Genomic DNA, 19,898 nt, shown 5'->3' on the forward strand with positions numbered 1-19,898 from the left:
ATTATATATGAACTAAAGATCATCAATCAAATGACCTGTATAGCATACGTAAACCGAATAGAAAACGAAAAAGATAAGGAATTATTAAAACAGATTACAATCATTTATTATTGTGAAAACCTTTCTAACTATATTTCTAACACACCTACAGCATAATATTCCTTTGTCCATATGTACATATATGATTAAAAGTATCTGAGGCATCATCAAATGGAGAAGGAAAACAAAAAAAAATGATAAAGCTACTGGTGACAACTGACAGTTTAGAGAATACTTAAAGTTACCATAGACAAATCTAAAAACACAAACATCTTTTACAATAAGGTATTATGCACCCTACATATTATACCTAATGTTTAGGAGTTTTTGTAAGATAGCCTCTTTTGAAAATTACCTGTTTGGGTTGACGACCGAAGGGTTCTTTTAAATCGATATTAAGGACATATATTTGTCCTACAAAAGATTTTATGATTTTGTAACATAAAAGTTTCAAGTGTTGTTATCGAGTATCGACATATACGAATAGATATCTAGGAAAAGTTATGGTTATCAAAATAAGGCTAACCTCCTAACAGAGATTTATCAAAATAAACCCAAAGTTAAAATTCCTTCCAAAACATGGGAAAATATTCATTAATGTATACACCGACTGCTTTTTCTAAATTCAAGTTTGAGTTTTCTCCGAACGCGTCTGTTTCAATATATTTACATTTTTAAGTCATCATATTTAGTTTAAACCATTGTAAAAATTAACTTTCTACTTAATACCATTTTTTAGGAAAACAATTAAACTTAACGATAAGTTTTGAAAAAAAATTGATTTTTTAAATTGACTGTTTGATTTACTGATTCTGTACCGAAAAGACTTTATGACTTAACTCTGTTGTCACTGAATGCATTTTGATGAACAAATATAAATGGTTCTTTTAAACATATTCGCAAATGGATTTTTTCTAAAGGATAAAGCTCAACAAATTATCTTCAAAATGTTGTTTATTTGAAATAGATGCTACACTAGGTCCCTAAGAAAATTAAACTCTAAAAAAAGTCGGCTTAATTCAAGTGCCGGGAGCGTAACTTTCTATGACGCAATTATAAAAAAGAATAAAAAAAAAAATTGTCGCACTTTTTTTTACATATTGCAACTTTGTCAAGCCCCTCAAGAAAGAAAGTAAATGACTTTATACGAAAATTCACGTGTCGTTTATTTTTAACACCCTTTCCCCCCTCCATTTTTACTCATTTAAAGTCTTATCCGTTTTCGTTATTCCGAGAACTATGTTTAGAGGTTCAAAAGCAGAAATGAAGTTCAAAAGTTTTATGAGCGGGTGACACGAAATTCGCAACCGAACCCAAGCATGCAGGGACGAAAGTAGAAACATGATAGTGGAACCGCAATCAATTCTGAGAATATGGAAGGACCACTTCTGCAGACTGTAAAACGGCGACGACGAACCAAATTACGCTGGCAACATAGATGACGAAAGCCAACAATCCCGTCCTCCCGACTAACACGAAGTAAAGATTGTGATATCTACGCTGAAGCATAACAAAGCCGCTAGAAAAGATGGCTTGTATGCCGAGCTCTCCAAAGGATTCACGCTGCTCCATAAAGGTTGGAAACAACTTTACATTTGTCAAAAATGGTTTTAGACAAGGTGATGCGGTTTCTTTAACATCGTTCTTGAAAGAATAGTGCAGAGATCGCACTTCAACACCAGATGCACTATCTTTCAACCTCACCCAACTTGGAACGCGAAACGCGAGAGACCTAACTACATGGAGAAGTTTGTTGTGTGAGGCCCTAGTTCACACAAGACTGTAGCGCCACTTTAAGTAAGTAAGCAATTAAAATCAAGTTAAGGCTATTTAGGTAAAAAATTGTACCTCGTTTAAACTTGATAGTTAAAAACTAATCAAATTCAGACAATATTTAGAAAAAAAACACTGTTAAAACCACATATCTTACATATTCGGGCCATACAAAAGTTCGTTGTCACCTTACGATTGCGAACACCATTTACAGTAACTGCCTGACCGACCTCGTTAAAAAAATGACGGCCAAAAATGATGAAACCCACCCATAAACCGTACAAACCAGTCACTCTTTGTGGGTGCATTGGTTTTACGAAAATCACTCATTTGTTCAAATAAAGTAATTCTGCTTTCATTGACGAATCCACTGAGATGAAAATGTGCCTCATCACTGAAGATGAAGATTCACTGTTGCCATTTCTTGCCACTATTCCAACCATTGACGGACGGGAAATTCTAATGTGATGATTAAATTTAATAAAAACAGCACGAAGTGCAAAATATACATTTATATTTGAAAACTGATTTTCATACAAAGCCTAAATAACTTTAACACGTTTATTAATTATGTATGTTTTCATGGTTTGAATTGCGTTGGCCTAAAATTGAGAAATGTCAAATTAAATTCAGAAAAAAACTTGACGTTTAGCAATGGTTCACATTTAACTTTGGCCCCTTAATTTTAACCACCCTTTACATACTTTAAAATGTTATGTTATTAAACACAGCTCAAACTCTTTAAGCAAAAATGTAAGCGTATTATTTATATTCAAACGCTAAAATAAACGTATAGTTATTTTTTGTTTTGATAGGGAAAAAAGGAAACTTGTCCCGAAAAAAATATAGCCTTGAAACTTTCACATGACATCCAAAATCAAATAATTACCTATAAATGTATGTGCCTATGTAATGTTTATATAATTTAACCAAATCCATAAGTTAATTTAATTTTCAAAGTTAAACTTTACTCAAAAATCGAATTTCACTAAAAAAAGATTAAACCACAAAGTCAATTAAAATCGCTGACAAAAGAATAAGAGTCTGATGTCTATTACACATTGTGCCGAAATAATTTAAATTGGATTCCCGGCCATTTGTGTGTGTCCTTTTCAGACTGATCGCCTGTCGCGGTGAGTTGGCCCACGCATACAAAAAACCTACCTACCTATAACTACGCAAGCAGACATAAAATCACTCCCACTCCACCCCATTTGAAAACTCCATCCACCAACATACTATACATTTTAATATTTTCGAATTGTAAGCAGACAGACATCCCATAACATCCCACATTTTTCGCCGATAAAAATCGATACAATCAACCAACCCCACAGTCCAAAAACTGTGCTCTGCTCTGCTCTGCTTTGGATCTGGATTGCTGTACTGTGCTGTGCACCCTTCTCATTCAGCAGGAATAAAGTCAAAAACGACTACGAACTATACGTACGTCTATCTATAGGAATACCAAGCGACAACCGAGCGACTGACTGCAAAGATAAGAATTAATTCAGTCTGGCAAAAAAAAAAAAAAAAAAATAGGAAAAGAGGGAATTCCATCATGATTTACGCAAAGATACGGCGTCGCAGATCTGGGGCGACATCTTTCCGAATCCGAATTACGTATTGCGAGTGCGTTTCTTTTTTTATGCGATAGTACATTTAATCCGACACCGATATGGCGATATGGCGATATGGGGCGAAAGGCAAATTTTCCAAGGAACGTCAACGTACATATTTTACCCTCATGTTCCATCCTCAAGAATATAGTGTTTGAACTAATGCTGAGGAAGAAATTCTCAAGATACGTAACGTTCATCGGTCGTACATATGTACTGAAGATACAACAATGGGGGTTACTACTATAGTTGTTAGTCAACAGGGAAAAGATTTGGTGAAGATTTTTATTACAACACACAGAGAGCAGAGCAGAGCATCTCGAAAGGCAAATTGACATATTTATTACTCGGTCGGATCAATTTCTTTTTTCCCTTTTTCGTATTTTGCTGCTTTTTTGGTAAAGTGGAAGAAGCACATTATTTGTGCTGTGCTCGCATCTATAAGACGATTTTGTAGGATTAGCGCAACGCACGGATAATGTTCGACTAAGGAAATAAATGAATTCTAGTGAAGATATCATCACGATTGAACTATATATGTTTAAAAATGAGGGCGAGGGTGGTTGCTGGGCTGAGCTGGGCTGGGCTAGGTGGCCCCTGTTATGGGCAGTCAAATGGAAATACTTATGAGGGTATTTGGTTCACGGATTGTTAAAGTAATATATCTATGCTCAATTGATGATGAGACAAAAAGATTTGCCCTGCTTTTCGTTTACGGATGCTTAATTGATTTCTTAAATCTTTTTTTTTATTTTTTACTTATTTATAAAATAATCTTCTTTTATTTATTCATGAGAAGTGCTGACATCTGTTTAAAATTTTGTTTTAAATCTTGAATGCATAAATATTTGAGTAATCCATCTTAATCTTAAATGAAGCCATCAAGACGGTTTGTTTTTTGTTGGCAACCTGGTCAGTGAAGTATGGAAACCTGCACTTCCTTAATTTCTGTTGATATTTTAAGACGTGTTTTTTTGGGATTCCATATGAATAACAGTGAGAAATTGTGTAAGAAACGATTTGCAGTAGTCTTTATAGGTATTTGAAAGGTGATATAATTGATCATTTGTCAGAATAATTTATTACAAAATTGTAAACAAAATTAGCGACATCTAGACCAGTGCCCTATTTTGCAAAGTGCAACTTTGCACTTTTAGTTTGTAAATTACGTTTTACCAAAGTTAAAGTTTTCAAAGTCTTTTCTATTGTTATTTCACAAAGTGTTAGTTCTGCTTTAAAAAGCTTTTCTGTGATATGCAAAGAGAAATTTTTATTTCCAAATAAAAGTTTGTTTTGAAAAGTTGTCGACAATTAATAAAAAAAAAATAAACCGCTTTGAAAATGAAGAAGTAAGTAATAGTTAATAGCTTTTTTTTGTTTTATTTTGACAAATTTATAAAAAACATGAACTTTGAGTTTAAGGGTTAACGCGTTGATTCATCCAATTTCAAAATTTGTTATTTAGTAGACGTGTTCAAATCCATTAACATTGTAGCGATCCTTCAATGGAATTCGACATTGAAAGCAATAAAAACATTTATTTTCAAAAGAAGAAGAAGAAAAAAAGAGGCTGGGATGCGACCCACACTGATAACTTCCCATCCCGTCTGTCGATTTGTCTTGCTTAAAAGTTTGTAGGTTTTCGTGTTTTGTTAAAAAAGTTTTCAGTTGAAATATTCTTAAAATTTTAAAAATTACAAACAATATTTTTCAAATAAAGAAAAAGTTTAGTTTGAAAATCTAGTTTTGTTAAATAGATTTTTAGTCAAAAACAATTTTTTACCAATTTTAGCAGCAGTTCTTAATTTTTTGCAAATTGGATGAATGAAATTAATTTGAGAGATATCAAGAACCGAACATCAAACATAAAAGACGAACATTTTTACCAAATTTGCTTACTATTTTTTGTAGATTTTATTTTTTTCAAGAACAATATTTTTTGTGAAATAAAAAGAGTTTGAAGACAATATTTTTAATTTTTGGAAAGCTATTTGAGCCGAAAGTAAATTTTTACCAACTTTTACCATTGTTTTTTGTTAGGTTTTTATTTTTTGTAAAAAAAACTGTCATTTAGATTTTTATCAAAATTTTACTCAATGTTGACAACAATATTTTTGAAAAGAGAAAAGTAGTTTAAAGTTTTGAAAAGATATTTGAGCCGAAAATCAATTTATACACAACTTTAGTAAATTTTTTTTTTAGGTTTTTATTTTTTTTGTAAGAAAATTGTCAATTAGATTTTTTTTTTTTGAATTTTACTGAATGTTGACAACAATATTTCTTATAAGATAAAATAAGTTTGAAGCCATAATCTCAAGTTTTTGAAAAGATATTTGAGTCGAAATTCAATTTTTACTAACTTTCAGTAACGTTTTTTTTTAGGTTTTTATTTTTAGAAACAAAACTGTCAATTGGTTTTTTTTTTAATTTTTATAAGATGTCAAAAACATTATTCTTCGTTGGAAAAAATTGTTTTGCAGATGAAATCATGTTTAAGTCGTAAAAATTGAGGTGACGTTAATTGGATTTTTTTCCAAAAATATACTTGTTTGGTATCACGTTACAATATATAATATAAAATTTAATTCAAGTCTCTAGCGATATTGGTTCATGAGATATTGAGGGTTAACCAAAATGTTCACATTTTTTTTAAAAACTGCGATGGTAAAAAAAAACACCCACGCAATTTTCTTGAGAGCCCTTTCTGCATCTTTCTGCTTTATTATCTGTATTTATTTATTTGAAGTCGATATCTCCTCTGGTTCTTGAGCTATGGACGACGTCGCGAACGTACGTACACACGCACTCACAGCCATCTTCCTAAACATCTTTTATTTCGACTCTAGGGACCTTGAAACGCCGAGAAATGTCAAAATTTTCAATTTGACAAATCGGACCCATTACAATAACTTCCTATATGAAGTTAAAAAATAAATAGTTTTGAATACGAAGAAGTTAGTTAATAGTGGCCAAAGAGTAGTGAAACTAAGAATTAACTTCGATGTTGTAAATGATTTTTCGACAAAAGAGAGTTTTCGATTAACGAAAAGTATCTTTGTATTTGTTTTTTCTCAAATTGGAAATCAACTAAAATTCAATAGCCGAACAACTTTTGTGACAAAATTATTGTGCAGAAAATTATTGAAATCGGTTCATAAGTTTCTGAGAAAATTTGTAATTTGAAATTTTGTGAGAACAGACAGACAGACGGACGCAAGGAATCAAGTGACCCACTTTTGTCGACATCTTTTCATCGTTACTTCATGTTTAAAATCTCAGGTTCGAAATTTGTACGTATGCAAAACTTGCCATATAAAGAGTCCCTCTGTGTCACAAGTAAAAATGGGATACATTGGTTACTTACTTAACCTAATGTTGCTGCTTCAAAATTGGGTTAAAAGAGCTACAAAATGCAAAGTTCATTTTTTATAAAAATGCTGCCGACAGCGTTTTTAATTCGGTCTCATTTTTGTTTTGCGTTTTGCAGATAAAACTTAAATATCAAAAAGTTCCTGCAGTTGAAAAATGAAAAATGCTAAACATAAAACTACTTGATACTTATAAATTGTATCAACATTTATATTTGAAACTTGAGCCAGCGTCAAAACTCTATTCGCAGTTGACCGAAATTTCAAATATATGTTCAATAAGTTACACTCTCAAAAGTTGCTATTATAACAATTTTCACTGAAAACAGCTAAACGATACAGGCACCGTATATTTCCAAAATATATATATGTAAATCAATATATTTAAAACTTAATTTAAAATAAACTTTAGTTTTTAATAAATATCTATCTTTTTACGAGCTCAAAATGCCATTAACGTTAAGACAATCCTGCGGACACTCAAAATCAAACAAAAAAAAAACGCAACATTCATTGCAAATTTTCGAGCTTCTAAAAACTTTCAGGAACAGAAAAGAAAATCTGAAAATTTCACATTTTTCACAAAATTATATGCGAAAAATAAAAATGTAACTTACCACCACAATACTCCATTTACGAAAGAATTTTCTTATGGTTTTATAGCATCACGGTTTTATCGTCCAGAAGTTTTTCTTAGGTTTTGTACCAGTTGATGCTGAGGCAGACCTCGCCGATGACCGTTGGGCATCTGAGCATCGACGATTGTTGTAGTTAAATGGAGAGGAAGATGATGTTGTTGCTGTTGATGTTAGCATACCAATACCTTGGTCTTCGGATGAATTCATACTGCTCTTTGATGTTGATGTACCAGAGGCTGTTGACGACCGACAACTTCTTAGATTATGTGGCAGAGTTGTTGTATGCATCACAGATTGTGTACCTGTTTTGTAATATCTAAGGCTTTCATTATAACTAGCACCACTACTACTACCACTGCCACTGAATCCGCTATCCAGGTCTCCCTCATCGAATTCCGGATTGATGCAGGTATGGTCCTTCAGTTCAATCGAGTTCAAAGTGCTGGACAGATTTTCCAAACTGGTATGGGACATCGCTGGTGGCTTTTCCTCTTGGGTGGGACTTATATCAGGTGGAGTTGGCGGCATGATTAGTGCTTCTAGCGACAAATTAAGCTCATCAAGGACACGAAAATGGTTATGCTGCACGCGACGTAGTTCTTCTTTCACTGCACCAGTATTTGCTGAGCCTATTCGGTTATCCGATAAGACTTTGCGGATTTTCTGCTCGTTTACCTCTTCGTAAAGATTTTCAGTTGTTCCATACCTTGTGGTGTATGTATGTCGCTCTTCGGATGAATGAGCTGCGTTAAATGCTTTCGAACGGAAACTTTTCGCTAACAGTGCTCGGATGGAATTTCTCGGTGGGCTCTTTGATGGGCCAGGAATTGGCAGAATTGGCGAAAGCCTATCTTTATGAGGTATGTTCGTATGGCATTTTGCAGCACCAGGCTCATAGTATGCATACGAGTATACATGATTAATGGGTGCTTGCTGTTGTTGTTGTTGTGGTGTTCCTGGCATTGACTGGTGAAGTGGGGTCATCGCAGATGTTGATGGAGTCATTGCCAATGGCATGTTTGGCGCAACGACTCCAGCAGCAAAACCATATTCCAAAGGTTGGTTCGCTTCGAACCTTTCAATTGTCGCTGCCGCTAGATTTTTTCTTGACCATTTAACCTAAAAGGAAATAAAGTTTTAGGATTAAGTTAACTCGGGTATAAAACGAAAACTCACCTGTTTTTCTGTGTCAATTTTTTGATTGCTTCTTCTACTGTGTCCTCTTCTTCGACGTTCTGAAAACGAATCCCCGTGGCAGGCGTTTGTGGCAGCTCTCATCATATCATTCGATGGTGGCATGCAAAACTCTATGCTGTCGATGTCATCGGGGAATATTAAATCACCTCGTCCACTTATAGTGTTTGACGAGACCATTCTACCGCCTCCGCTTGAAATGCTGTCTCCATCACTGCCCATCATCATAGCTTTAGACGACGATTTAGGATGTCGCATCGACATTGAATGATGGTGAGGAGCTAACGTAGATGATAGAGCTGCTGCCCCTGCCGATGCTGACACCGCCGCCGTCGCCGCAGATGGATAATCGGACGGTGGTGAGAAATTTACAAATTGCGGCGATGGAGGCCGAGCGGAAAATTTCGCTGATGGATACATATCACTTTTCTGAAAAGTGCAGCAATATGACGAGTGCTTGAAGTTCCTCCAGTTACTCAATTCTCATGAGTTCAATTATTATGAAGTCGCTCTTCAATGTTTATGTGTGCCACACGAACCCAATTGCGATAAGACAATATCGGATGCTGATGGATATGTAAAACGAGTAGTTTTTGAGCTCAGGGATGTTCCTCAAATGCCATCGGTATTCATTGTGTGTTGACGAAACGGAAAAAAAAACAACGAACGACACTTCAGGCTGCTGCTTCTGGTATTTGGTTATGTCTCCTTTTGCAGCCGCTGCTGAAACTGATGCACATCACACACTCTATAAAATGAGATTAAACAAAAAGAGGACATTAATCAGTATAAAGAGAGTATAGAAGAAAAATAAAGGAACACAAATATAAACTACGACGATGACTACGAGGACGAGGACGATATGCTACTCCATGCGCACAACTAGGGGATTTACGATAAGTACACTTGTGGTTAGAGTTGTGGTGGGTGGGTTGCAATGGATTGGATGGCATGGCGCGACTCGGTGTGGCGATAAAACAGGATAACCATAACGAATAGGGCTACAAGCGACGACGACGACGCAATATTTATTCATTATTTTGGAAAAGTTGTATGCGTTTTAGGTGGCAAAATGGGTTGTGAAAAGTTTGCCAGTGTTGACAATTTGGAACATATTTTCAAAGTGTACTAGAAATTACGAAAGTTGCGAAACAATGATTTGTTCTTAATGATGCAGCAAAAATGTAAGGCTAACTATCTATCGTTGGAATGGGATCAATTTGAATCTCAATTACTGGCTTCCCTAACTTAACTAATACTACAAACGTCTATGTTCTAATATAAAAAGTAGGTTAACAAGGAGTACGACTTATAAAGCTTACTATATAACTCAATCTATAGACCAGTTCTTGAGTTCTTGAAAGTGAAGTATTAAAAAAGTACCATACTAAAATTTTAATGGAACACAATTTCATCGGCAATGTCATCACTTGTCTTTATGGATGTTAATGTGATGCCTGAGGCCTGGAGGACTTTGTGGTGGACGTGTGGGCATTAGAAACCAGTAACCAGCAAACCAGCACCACCATCACCAGATACTGATGGTGTTTGACAGTAGCTGTGGCAATGGCAGTGGCATGTTATGTTATTTTATCCTCCAAGTAGTCCTTATATAAGACCAAAACGAAGCGAAACAATAAATCAATCATACTGAAGAGCCAAACAAATGGCGTTTTAAGCCGCCCATTCACCCCAGCCTCTAGCCTCCAGCTTGTGGCAGTTGGCAGATGAATGTATGTTTTGCTTGTACACGGATGATGGGTTTGAACAGATAGTTTTCGTTACGCTTTTTTTTATTTTCATTCTGTATGCTCGCATATTTCAAGATTTTCTTCTCCCCCATCTCATATGACTCAAAGTTAAGCTAAGGAAGCTGACACCGAAAGTATATCTGAGCTTTCTTTTTTTTTTTCTGTGTGTTCTTTGTCAATATTTCAACTTGAAGATGGGGAGTTACGTTTAGTTGGTTTATTTTTTTCTTTTTGTAAATTCAATGAAATTACAGAACATGAATGATATCAAATGAAATCGAATAGAAAGAATGTCGGCAGCGCAGCGTGGTGCGGTGGCGACGAATTCATAATCCGATACATAATGTGGGCTGCACCCGCCTAAACCGCCCAGCCCGCAGGCCCTCCTCTGTCCTGGGTTATGTTTAGGTTAGACGAAACGGACGCGGTGCTGGTTGCTATTCTGGTTGGTGGTGAAGTGCTGAGGCTGACACGACCGACAGTGAGTAGAGAATCTTTTTCTTGAGAATTTGCGCTCAGTAATAGTATTTAAGTGTATAGCGTGCATGCTATATGGTGGAAATGGAGTGCTAATGTCCGGATTGTGTGTGTGGATGCTATAAAGCTTCGCATTTATAGACGGAAAGACTATGATTTATATTCCAAATGAATGATAAGAGAATATAAATATTATAGATACATAAGTAGGTAGTAGGTACGTACTCTTTTTTTTTTTTAAGAAAATACGAGTAATAAATGAAAGTAATTTAAGCTCAAAACAGAAAATGATGCTGTCTTTTGTAAATCATTTTTTATTCTTATAAAAAGAAAGGATATTTTTTAAGTTTCAAAAAAGAAAACAATATAATAAATAGGTAAGAAGGTGGGTCTTGATATGTAAAGGTAGTTTATGGATATAATAAGTAGGTACATATTCATCAGCAAAGTACAAATGTAGATACTTTGATGGGAGGTAATTTTAATTTTGTGGGGAGGCACATTCTAACAAAGAATAATATTACACAATCACTCTGAAATATTTTGATTGAACACAATTATTATACAGAAGCTGGACAAAGAGACTTATAAGAGAATAAGATGAACATTACAAATACATAAGCTTAGGATGATTATAAGGTACCTATTAAGTTCTAAACAAAGTGAAGATTGAATGATTTGTAATGATTCTTAAACAACATCCTTTATTGTAAGGAAGTTGATAGACATACTTTCTTCTGCTCTAAATTTAATGAAGAATAGATTGCTTTGCTTTTGATCATAACCTTTAAATCTAAAATGTAGGGTTCCAAGTATTGCATTGTAAGAGGAAGTTATGCTATTAACATTGGAAAACGATGTCAAACCACATTTTTTTCCGGACGTTTTATATGACGAATACGGAAATTTTTAACAGTCCATCTTCAACGTCTTAAATCGTATGTAGAACATTGGCATAGGCCTTTCCTTTCTTTCCGTGGTCTAAAAGAAAAGGGGTCTATAGGTGTTAACTCATAAGGTTTTGGTGGGCAACTTGATCACTCCTTCGAGAAATAACTCGGTCAGCGCCATTTTTTAGTCAATTTTAACAATTAATGGCCAAATTTTAATTATCAAATGTCAAAATATGACAACTTTAACTGATCTTTAACTTAAACATCTATATTCATATTTTTTTAATGCAAATGTAAAATTATAACTGTTATACAAGGCGTAAGCAGTTAGAAAACGTTACAGCATACTTTTAGGATAAGTTAAAAACTATTGTACACTACCGGTCAAAAGTTTGAGACCACCTTCAAAGGGTTGCTTTATTTGTACCTGGCGCTTGGGTTTATAAATGAATATAGGATTTTTTTACCTGCATTGTTAATTTAGACCATTCATAAAAGGTGCAAGTGAAAAAACCCCAGATATTAATCATTTTCTGTAAATTTTGAAGAATTTTGTGAAAAAATGTAAAAAGTATTGGTGTTTTGGCTTCTATTTTGATTTCCAAAGTTTTTATTTGTATGACTTTTTCCATTCAATTAGGAATTTTTTTATGACTGGGGTAATATTAAAGGGTAAAATATATATATAATGCTCGGTTTGATCGAACTAAAATTTATTTGAGACTGTGATCTTCTCCAGTAAACAAAGCGCGCAAAGATAAATCGCCACAAAACTGAAGATATCCAAAGATGCAGTTCATAGGACCATATAGCGTTACTTTAATACCGGCGGTTTTAAGGATAAACCGAGGTCAGGTCGACCTAGAGTTACGACGAAAACCGAGTATCTGCATATCATCACCATAAGCAAGAGTTCTAGGAAGAAAAAAGCACCAGAAATCCGCGCCAAGATCAATGAAATCCGGGAAGAACCATTATCTGTATATCAACGATACAACGATGGCTAAGGCATGTTGGACTTTTTGGGTGCGTTGCAGTTTGGAAACCACTTCTACGACTCCAAAGCAAGATCAAAGGGTTGGAATGGGCCAAAACCCATAAGGATTGGACAGATGAAGACTTCAACAGAGTCTTATGGAGCGATGAGTCCAAGTTCAGAGTCCAGACTGTTTGGTCTCAACTGTATAGCATGGAGGCAGTTCAGTAATGGTGTGGGGATGTTTTTCCTTCGATGGAGTAGTATAACACAAGTGATCGGAAGAATGGATAAATAGGTTTTGGTATCTGGACTCCGATTGATCGGTGAAGGTTGTATTCCAGCAAGACAATGACCCGAAACACACTTCCAAACTTTGCCGGGGATACCTGAAACAAAAAGAAGATGAGGAAATTTTAAAAGTAATGGTATGGCCACCGCAGTCTCCAGATATTAACCCCATTGAGCTCTTATGGGAAGAGCTTAACAGAAATGTCCGGAATCACCACATAACATTGGAATCTACTCTTTGGGTAACTACAAAATTGCTAGAACAATATTTCACAAGAAAAAATACAAAACCTTGTAAGAAGATTGCCCAGAATTGTAAACAAAATTATTGAATTTAAAGGAGGGTTCTTTGATGAAATCTCAATTTAGAGATTTTATTGGTTTTTTAAATAATTTATGTTTAGTACAAAACTAGTTTATATTTTTCTATCATCTACAACTAGACATGCTCTTCACTTTTTTCACGTATTAATTTTTTTCCTTAAACTTCAGTTTAGGGGTTAAAACTCGATATTTCTCAAATTTCAGAGGTGGTCTCATACTTTTGAACGGTAATGTATATCATGTAATGTCTTACTTTATTAAAGTGCAACGTTTTTTAAGTCAATTCTAGTTCTGTTAAAAAGTGAACCGAAAATTCACTTCCATGCCATGTCCGAGGACTTTGTGCAATCCTTACATATGCCATCTTAAAGTAATTTCTTCCCACATGAATCTCTCGCAAGGAACTGTCAAATCCTCCAAGTGTAATTTTAGTAATGAAAAATTACTTCCCAAATTAACCGTTCGGTGATTTAGGAACTGTAGGCCTCCTTTATTCCTGACTTGCATAAAAGGTAAGGTTCAGCTCTTTAATGCACTTGGCCATGATTCTTTATGAGCTGATGAACATTTATAAAATTATATTACAAATCTACTTATTTTAATAATCATGGTAAATAGTAGACCTTCTTTCTACTAATGATTCTGATTTATAGTTGTTGCCGACTCCGATTTGAGAATTGTAATTATTTGAAGTGATTGTGGGAAATAAATTCAATAAATTGTCTACAATCAAATTTGATGTTTTATAATTTTGTCTGAAAACACCAAAATAAGTTTAACGAGTTTTTTCTTTCCGATGCAAAACATACACCGCACTTAGATACATCTTAATGGCGAAGGTAAGGTTTGCTGTAAGTGCATTTATGAAGTCAGTAAAGCAGGCTGTCAGCCAGGATGATTCACACAATATAGACGACGAAAGTCAACAATTCCTTTTTCCCGACTTAGACGAAGTAAAAATTGCACTACCTAAGCTAAAGCCCAACAAAGTTGTTGGAGGATACGCCTTTAATACCGATCTTTTCAAAACAGCTGGAGATAATTTGGTTAAGAGCATGCACCAACTCATCTGTAAGATACGGTCGAAAGAAAGCATGCCTGATGAATGGAACCTCTGTATTGTTTTCTCGATACTGAAAAAAGGATAACTTCTAAACTGAACCAACGTTAGTGGAATCAGTCTCCTTAACATCGCTTACAAATATTACAAAATACAATTAAATGTAAATCATCCTTAACAGTGTTGATTTAGACCAGGAAAATCCAAAGTCGATCAAATATTCATTAAGGCAGATCCTAGAAAAAAAAACAAAAATCACCAAACCCACCCCAATCTCTTCATTGATTTCAAGGCCACATAATGAGAGCATCTACAGGTACGAACTCTATAGAACTGTGTCTAGTTTTGATACCGTTTCTGTAGGATGGCCATTGAGATTTCTGCTCCAAAAAGGATGGAAACAATATTAAAAAAGGCTTTCGACAAGGTGATGCGCTGCCACGTGATTTCTTTTATATCGCCCTAGAAAGGATAGTGCAGAGCTCACCCTTCAACACAAGAGGTCCGTTCTTTCAGAAGTCCGTTCAATTACTCGCATAATCTAATGATATTGACATAATCTGAAGAACTCAGAGTTATGGCAATAGGATTTTTATGAGTATTGACACAGAGGCCTCAGGAATGGGTCTAGCTGTTTCAAGAAAAGACTTACAACAAGAACGCCGACGGACGTCTCGGTCAAAACGTCAACATCGACAGATTTCAAATTTAAGGTAGTTAAGGACTTTGTTTACCTGGGCACCGCTGGTTCACACAGGAACTGTAGCGCCACCAAGTAACTAAGTAAGGTAGTTATTTTTTGAAGTTCTAAAAATGTTAACCTTTCCTTGTTAATTGATTAGTTCTTATACATATAATTTATCTGATATGATATTTATTATTATATCAAAAACATGTCCACTAGTCATAGTCATTCATAGTGTCATTAATAAAATATTTGTTTAAGAATTGCTTTACTAATGCAAGATGGTTTATTTATTTATTTACTTTCTTTCGTCTTCTATTGACTGCACATAAGACAGAAAATAATAAACATTTATCCCTTAATTTTATTTTTATGGATCACGTCGTGTAATATTCTTGGCATTTGATGAAATACCGACAACTTCGACCACACCTCTCTGATTATGAAGGAAATTCATAAATGTTTTGGTTCGCGTATCAGCGGAAATATCGAATAATTTGTGTAGACAACTCATTATTGTTTGTTTGTTGTTTCGGTTGAGATAAACAACCGTCGTCGCTGGATATCGAAATGTTTTCCAATCACTCATCCACAATTTAACGGTGTTTTTCACTCGCGTATTCAGTTCAGTTGATTGGTTACGTTTAATGGAATTACAAAGAAAACATAATAAAATCTGTGGTCTCATTTGGAATCAATATTATTGCTATTGTCATGACCTTTTATAGATTTTATCATTTTTGAATTTAATGTTTCATTGTTTCGTTTTTGGTTTTGTTTGGTTTGACTCATAATTTTATGCTGAAAGTAATTATTTTTATTTAAAAAAAATATCTATAAATCTTTATATGTATTTTATCGAAATTAACCCATCAAAACATATGTGGCTTTGTATTTTAAAACCCATTACTTTTGTTCTCCTATTTTTATTTATCGAGTCATTCAATTCGGTTTAAAACCGCTTAATTCATTTTATTTATTAATGTACCTTGGATATTCACATATTTTAAATTTCAGTCATATTTTTAATGTATTTTTTGACAATAAAGGTAAGAATTCGTGTACTTATTGTAATGTTTTGTTTAAATGAAAAAGTTTTCGGGTATTTTTTAATTGCGTTGCCTTAGGTTATGATTGCACTGATACCTATTTTATTATATATGTCATATTTTTTAATGTATGTCAACATTTAAAAAATCACTCATTTTTTAATGATATTTGATTTGGAAATTTAATTAATGAACACTTTTCAGTTCTGTTTTGTTGATATTTTTGTACTTTCCAATATTCGTATACCTGAACTGAATTTTTAAAATTAAAGTTGAATACGAAAAAATTTAAAACGAAAGAATTTAAATTTTTACTGCTTTAAATATACAAACCTTCTTCTTTAGTGAAGACACATCTTTGGAGAAAGAGAAACTACTAAAGTGTGGACGAGTTACATGATTTTAAACTATCAAATTACGGCTTTATTAGTAATAGCAAATACAGGGTGCCTGGCACAGGATTTATATTTCCAACATTAAATTTAAAACAAATCTATCTGATTATTGTTTTATTTGAAATATTAAACGACAGACTAATAATGCGGATTTGAATTTGTCAACATTATGATATCTTACTGTCTTCTGTCGAGTTGCAAGCACTGTTCAAAACGGAGTCTGATGTCTCGACGAATGTTTTTTTTTTAGATTCACTAGAGTTCGGGAATTGCCGCTGCAAACTATCTCTTTGAGTTAGCACCATACAAAAAATTAATTAATTAATTAATTTGCGTTCAGCCCTATTCTGCTATTCATGGGAGGGAATTTTTTAGTTTTTTTTTTTCATTAGAAGTGAAACTGTGTAGTATGTCGGTAACGTCGGTAATAATGCGCTCTATTCTTCTATTATACAATTTAGATCCGAATAAGAAATGTAGAGGATTTTTCATTTGATGTCTGGTTTGTTAATTGTTGTTAGCAAAATGCAAGCAAAAACTAATTTATTGCTTAATTTAGAATATTTGTTTTATAAATAAAAGATTACTAACATTTTTAGGGGAAGAATGACACACATTTCTTTAATGAAATTAAATACAGATATTGCAAAAAATAATGCAAACCGACAACCCGAAGACCTCCGAGAATTTTGGAACAGCCTAAAAGACAGGCTCAACCTCCTAGTACCACCAATGAAAGACATGGCTGAGTTTTTTTTTATACTTTCTAACATTTCTCCGAAGATGTCTGTTTGAGGATTCTCGTTTTCCTCTGTTTGCAATTGGAATAAAAAGATCAGCACATTCCATTTCCCAAAATTAAATATATTAAACAATTGGATTGATTAAACTTAATTTTCTTATGAATCAAAACAATTTATCAAACATTCTCGAGATTTTCACATGAACAGCTGTTTACGTGAATGTCAAATTAAAAATAAATAAGATAAATTGGGTAGCGCAACAGTCCGTTGTGTGCGAGTAATGTTGTCAGGAATGAAGGGGACCTACAGTTTATACGCCGAATTCGAACGGCTAATTTTTGAAAGAACTTTTTCATGAAACTCTTCATGTTAATCGCAAGAGGCAGTATCAATGAAAAGACTTTAGATGGCACAGGCAGGGATCGAACCCAAGACTTCTGGCGTGTCCAACGCACTAACCATCATGTCACGGGTACGACCATGTCATGATAATGTAGTTCACCCGATGGATAGCAGAATGCAAAGGCAGTGTGAAAGGGAATCGAGCGGGTGCATGAATATACAATCCACGTGAATAGCAGAATAGGGCTGGAAATTGAGGAAAAGCTTCCCGAAGCCAATTCATCAAATCTCTAGCCGTGTGTGCAGTAGCACCATAATGTTGGAACCACATGTGCGATGGTAGAATAATTGTCGTATAATTGTCACTATTGACATTTCTCGTTTATTTGAGCATTGTCGAAAAAATTATCCCATGTGTGAATAAGGCGCACCAAACAGATATCTACCCTTTCGCAATGCAATGGTTTTTGGTGTTTCAGTCGAGGGTTATGTGTTATTGCAGGTCAGTAGCGGCAGTGCCCTTTTAAATGAAAATACGCCTCCAAAAATTGGAATTTACAGTACAAAAACGCTTCAACATCGTTTAAAAAAAATGTTACGTTAAATAAAATCACTTTCTTTGAAATCTTGAACGATTTCAATTTAAAAGAATGGAACCTTAAATCCTTATTTAATGTTTGATAATTAATCGCTCTTAAAAGTCCCAGTGAAGCTGCCCTTTTTTGTATCGAAAGTCGTGGATTTTCACGCTAACGGGCCCTGGACGTGGAGTGTTCATAGCCGAAGCAGTTGCGCGGAACCTCTGCACCCACGAACGAATTAAATTCAAACTCGACCCATCACTTATTCGTCGTATACCAAAGTTTGAATAAAACTGTCGACGCGCAGTTACGTACGAATCGTTACTCTTGAAAAATTCCGTGATTCCAATGCTATCACTCCCCGCGCACCGTTCATTACTCTTTGAAATAATAGTATTTACAAACATAAATCTCCTACAAGACAAGCTGTATTAACATACATTTTGAAACAAAACGTAGTTCAAGCGGCTTGCTTAGTAGTACCACATCTTGTGGCACTAATTTTCTAAGACCTTGCATGATTTAGGGTTGTAGCTAACAAATTTCTTCAATGAAATTGGCCTTAAGTGATTAAACCATTAACAGATTACTGTCATATCAGTCCTTTATATTCATTAGTTCTCAAAAATGGACAAATTGCAGATCCTAAATATCAGAAAAGATGATATTTCGACGCTTAGACTCAAGGTACGAAGCAATTATTGCTTTGCAATATTTCCCAAACTTTTTCTAACATTTCGTCAATATTTCTAGCGGGAGACAGCTGTCAGTGTCAAAATAACCTATTATTTAAAAATAAACCACCCTGTAAATGGAAGTTGATATTTTCTAAGTGCTTAAGTTGCGTGTGGACTGTTTCCTAAGCACGAACTACTTGCAAACAATTTAGGTTCACTGACGTCATATAGAAATCATGGTGTGTAAAGGAAGAAAGTTATAATAATACGTTTAACACTGATTAAAAAACAAAATTATTCTAAGACGAAAATTTGTTGCCTATTTCACGGTTGAAGTTTCACGAAAACAACACAAGTATCACGCATCAAAACGATACAATTTTAAGTTAATTGTTTTAAAACAAAAAGTCTTTTTTTAGTATATTTTTATACTTGGAATCCATAAAACATATTCCTTGAAACCCAAAACAAAAAAGTAATAAGTAATAATTAAAATTACAACAAAACCAAAACATCTGTAACACTCTAGACTTGAGTCTGCTCATTAAAGCAGAAACTATTAGATAAGTTTCTATCCAAACATACGCCTATAGATAGATAAAGAGGAAAATTATTATGAGATTTGAATTTGAGATGTAAATGTTTTTTAAGAGCACAATAATAGGGATAGAAAAAAAGAATAAATAGGGTGTATTTTTTTTGGAGAAGTAGGTGCTTTAGGTAGGGATGCAAGAAAGGGAAATATTTTCATGGTTGGTCGAAATCCTAAATGGGATAAGATTTGCATCATTAGGCACGAACGAAAAAGAAAAATAAACATGTGCAGAAAAAAGGGAGGAATAATGTTAAATGTATGTTTAACAGAATATTATTTTTTTTTAATTTAAGAACGAAGCACTATTGTTTGTTTTGTTCAAGTACGAGTAATTATTGTAAGTAAAGCACCTGTTTATTTTAACTTCGCAAATTATTTTAATTAAATATACAGACAAAAAACAGATAAGTGGGAAAAAACTTAGGTTG

The 19,898-nt window shown here is 34.1% G+C and overlaps 1 protein-coding gene across 2 annotated transcripts in view; it reads right to left on the reverse strand.

Annotated features, from left to right (window-relative positions):
- Positions 1-19,898, reverse strand: part of LOC129948225 (uncharacterized) — a 192,860-nt gene that overhangs the window by 7,006 nt on the left and 165,956 nt on the right. The window contains exons 4-6 of one of the 2 annotated variants that reach the window (XM_056059139.1): positions 8,614-9,379; positions 7,740-8,556; positions 7,417-7,673 (exon numbers count right to left, since the gene is read on the reverse strand). In XM_056059139.1, the coding sequence (XP_055915114.1) occupies positions 7,465-7,673; positions 7,740-8,556; positions 8,614-9,051 (1,464 nt within the window). In that variant the 5' untranslated portion in view covers positions 9,052-9,379 and the 3' untranslated portion in view covers positions 7,417-7,464. Of the gene's footprint in view, positions 1-7,416; positions 8,557-8,613; positions 9,380-19,898 lie in introns of both variants that reach the window. The other variant, XM_056059138.1, reaches the window with a different exon arrangement.

Source organism: Eupeodes corollae, chromosome 2 (assembly GCF_945859685.1).
Source record: "Eupeodes corollae chromosome 2, idEupCoro1.1, whole genome shotgun sequence".
Taxonomy (NCBI): domain Eukaryota; kingdom Metazoa; phylum Arthropoda; class Insecta; order Diptera; family Syrphidae; genus Eupeodes; species Eupeodes corollae.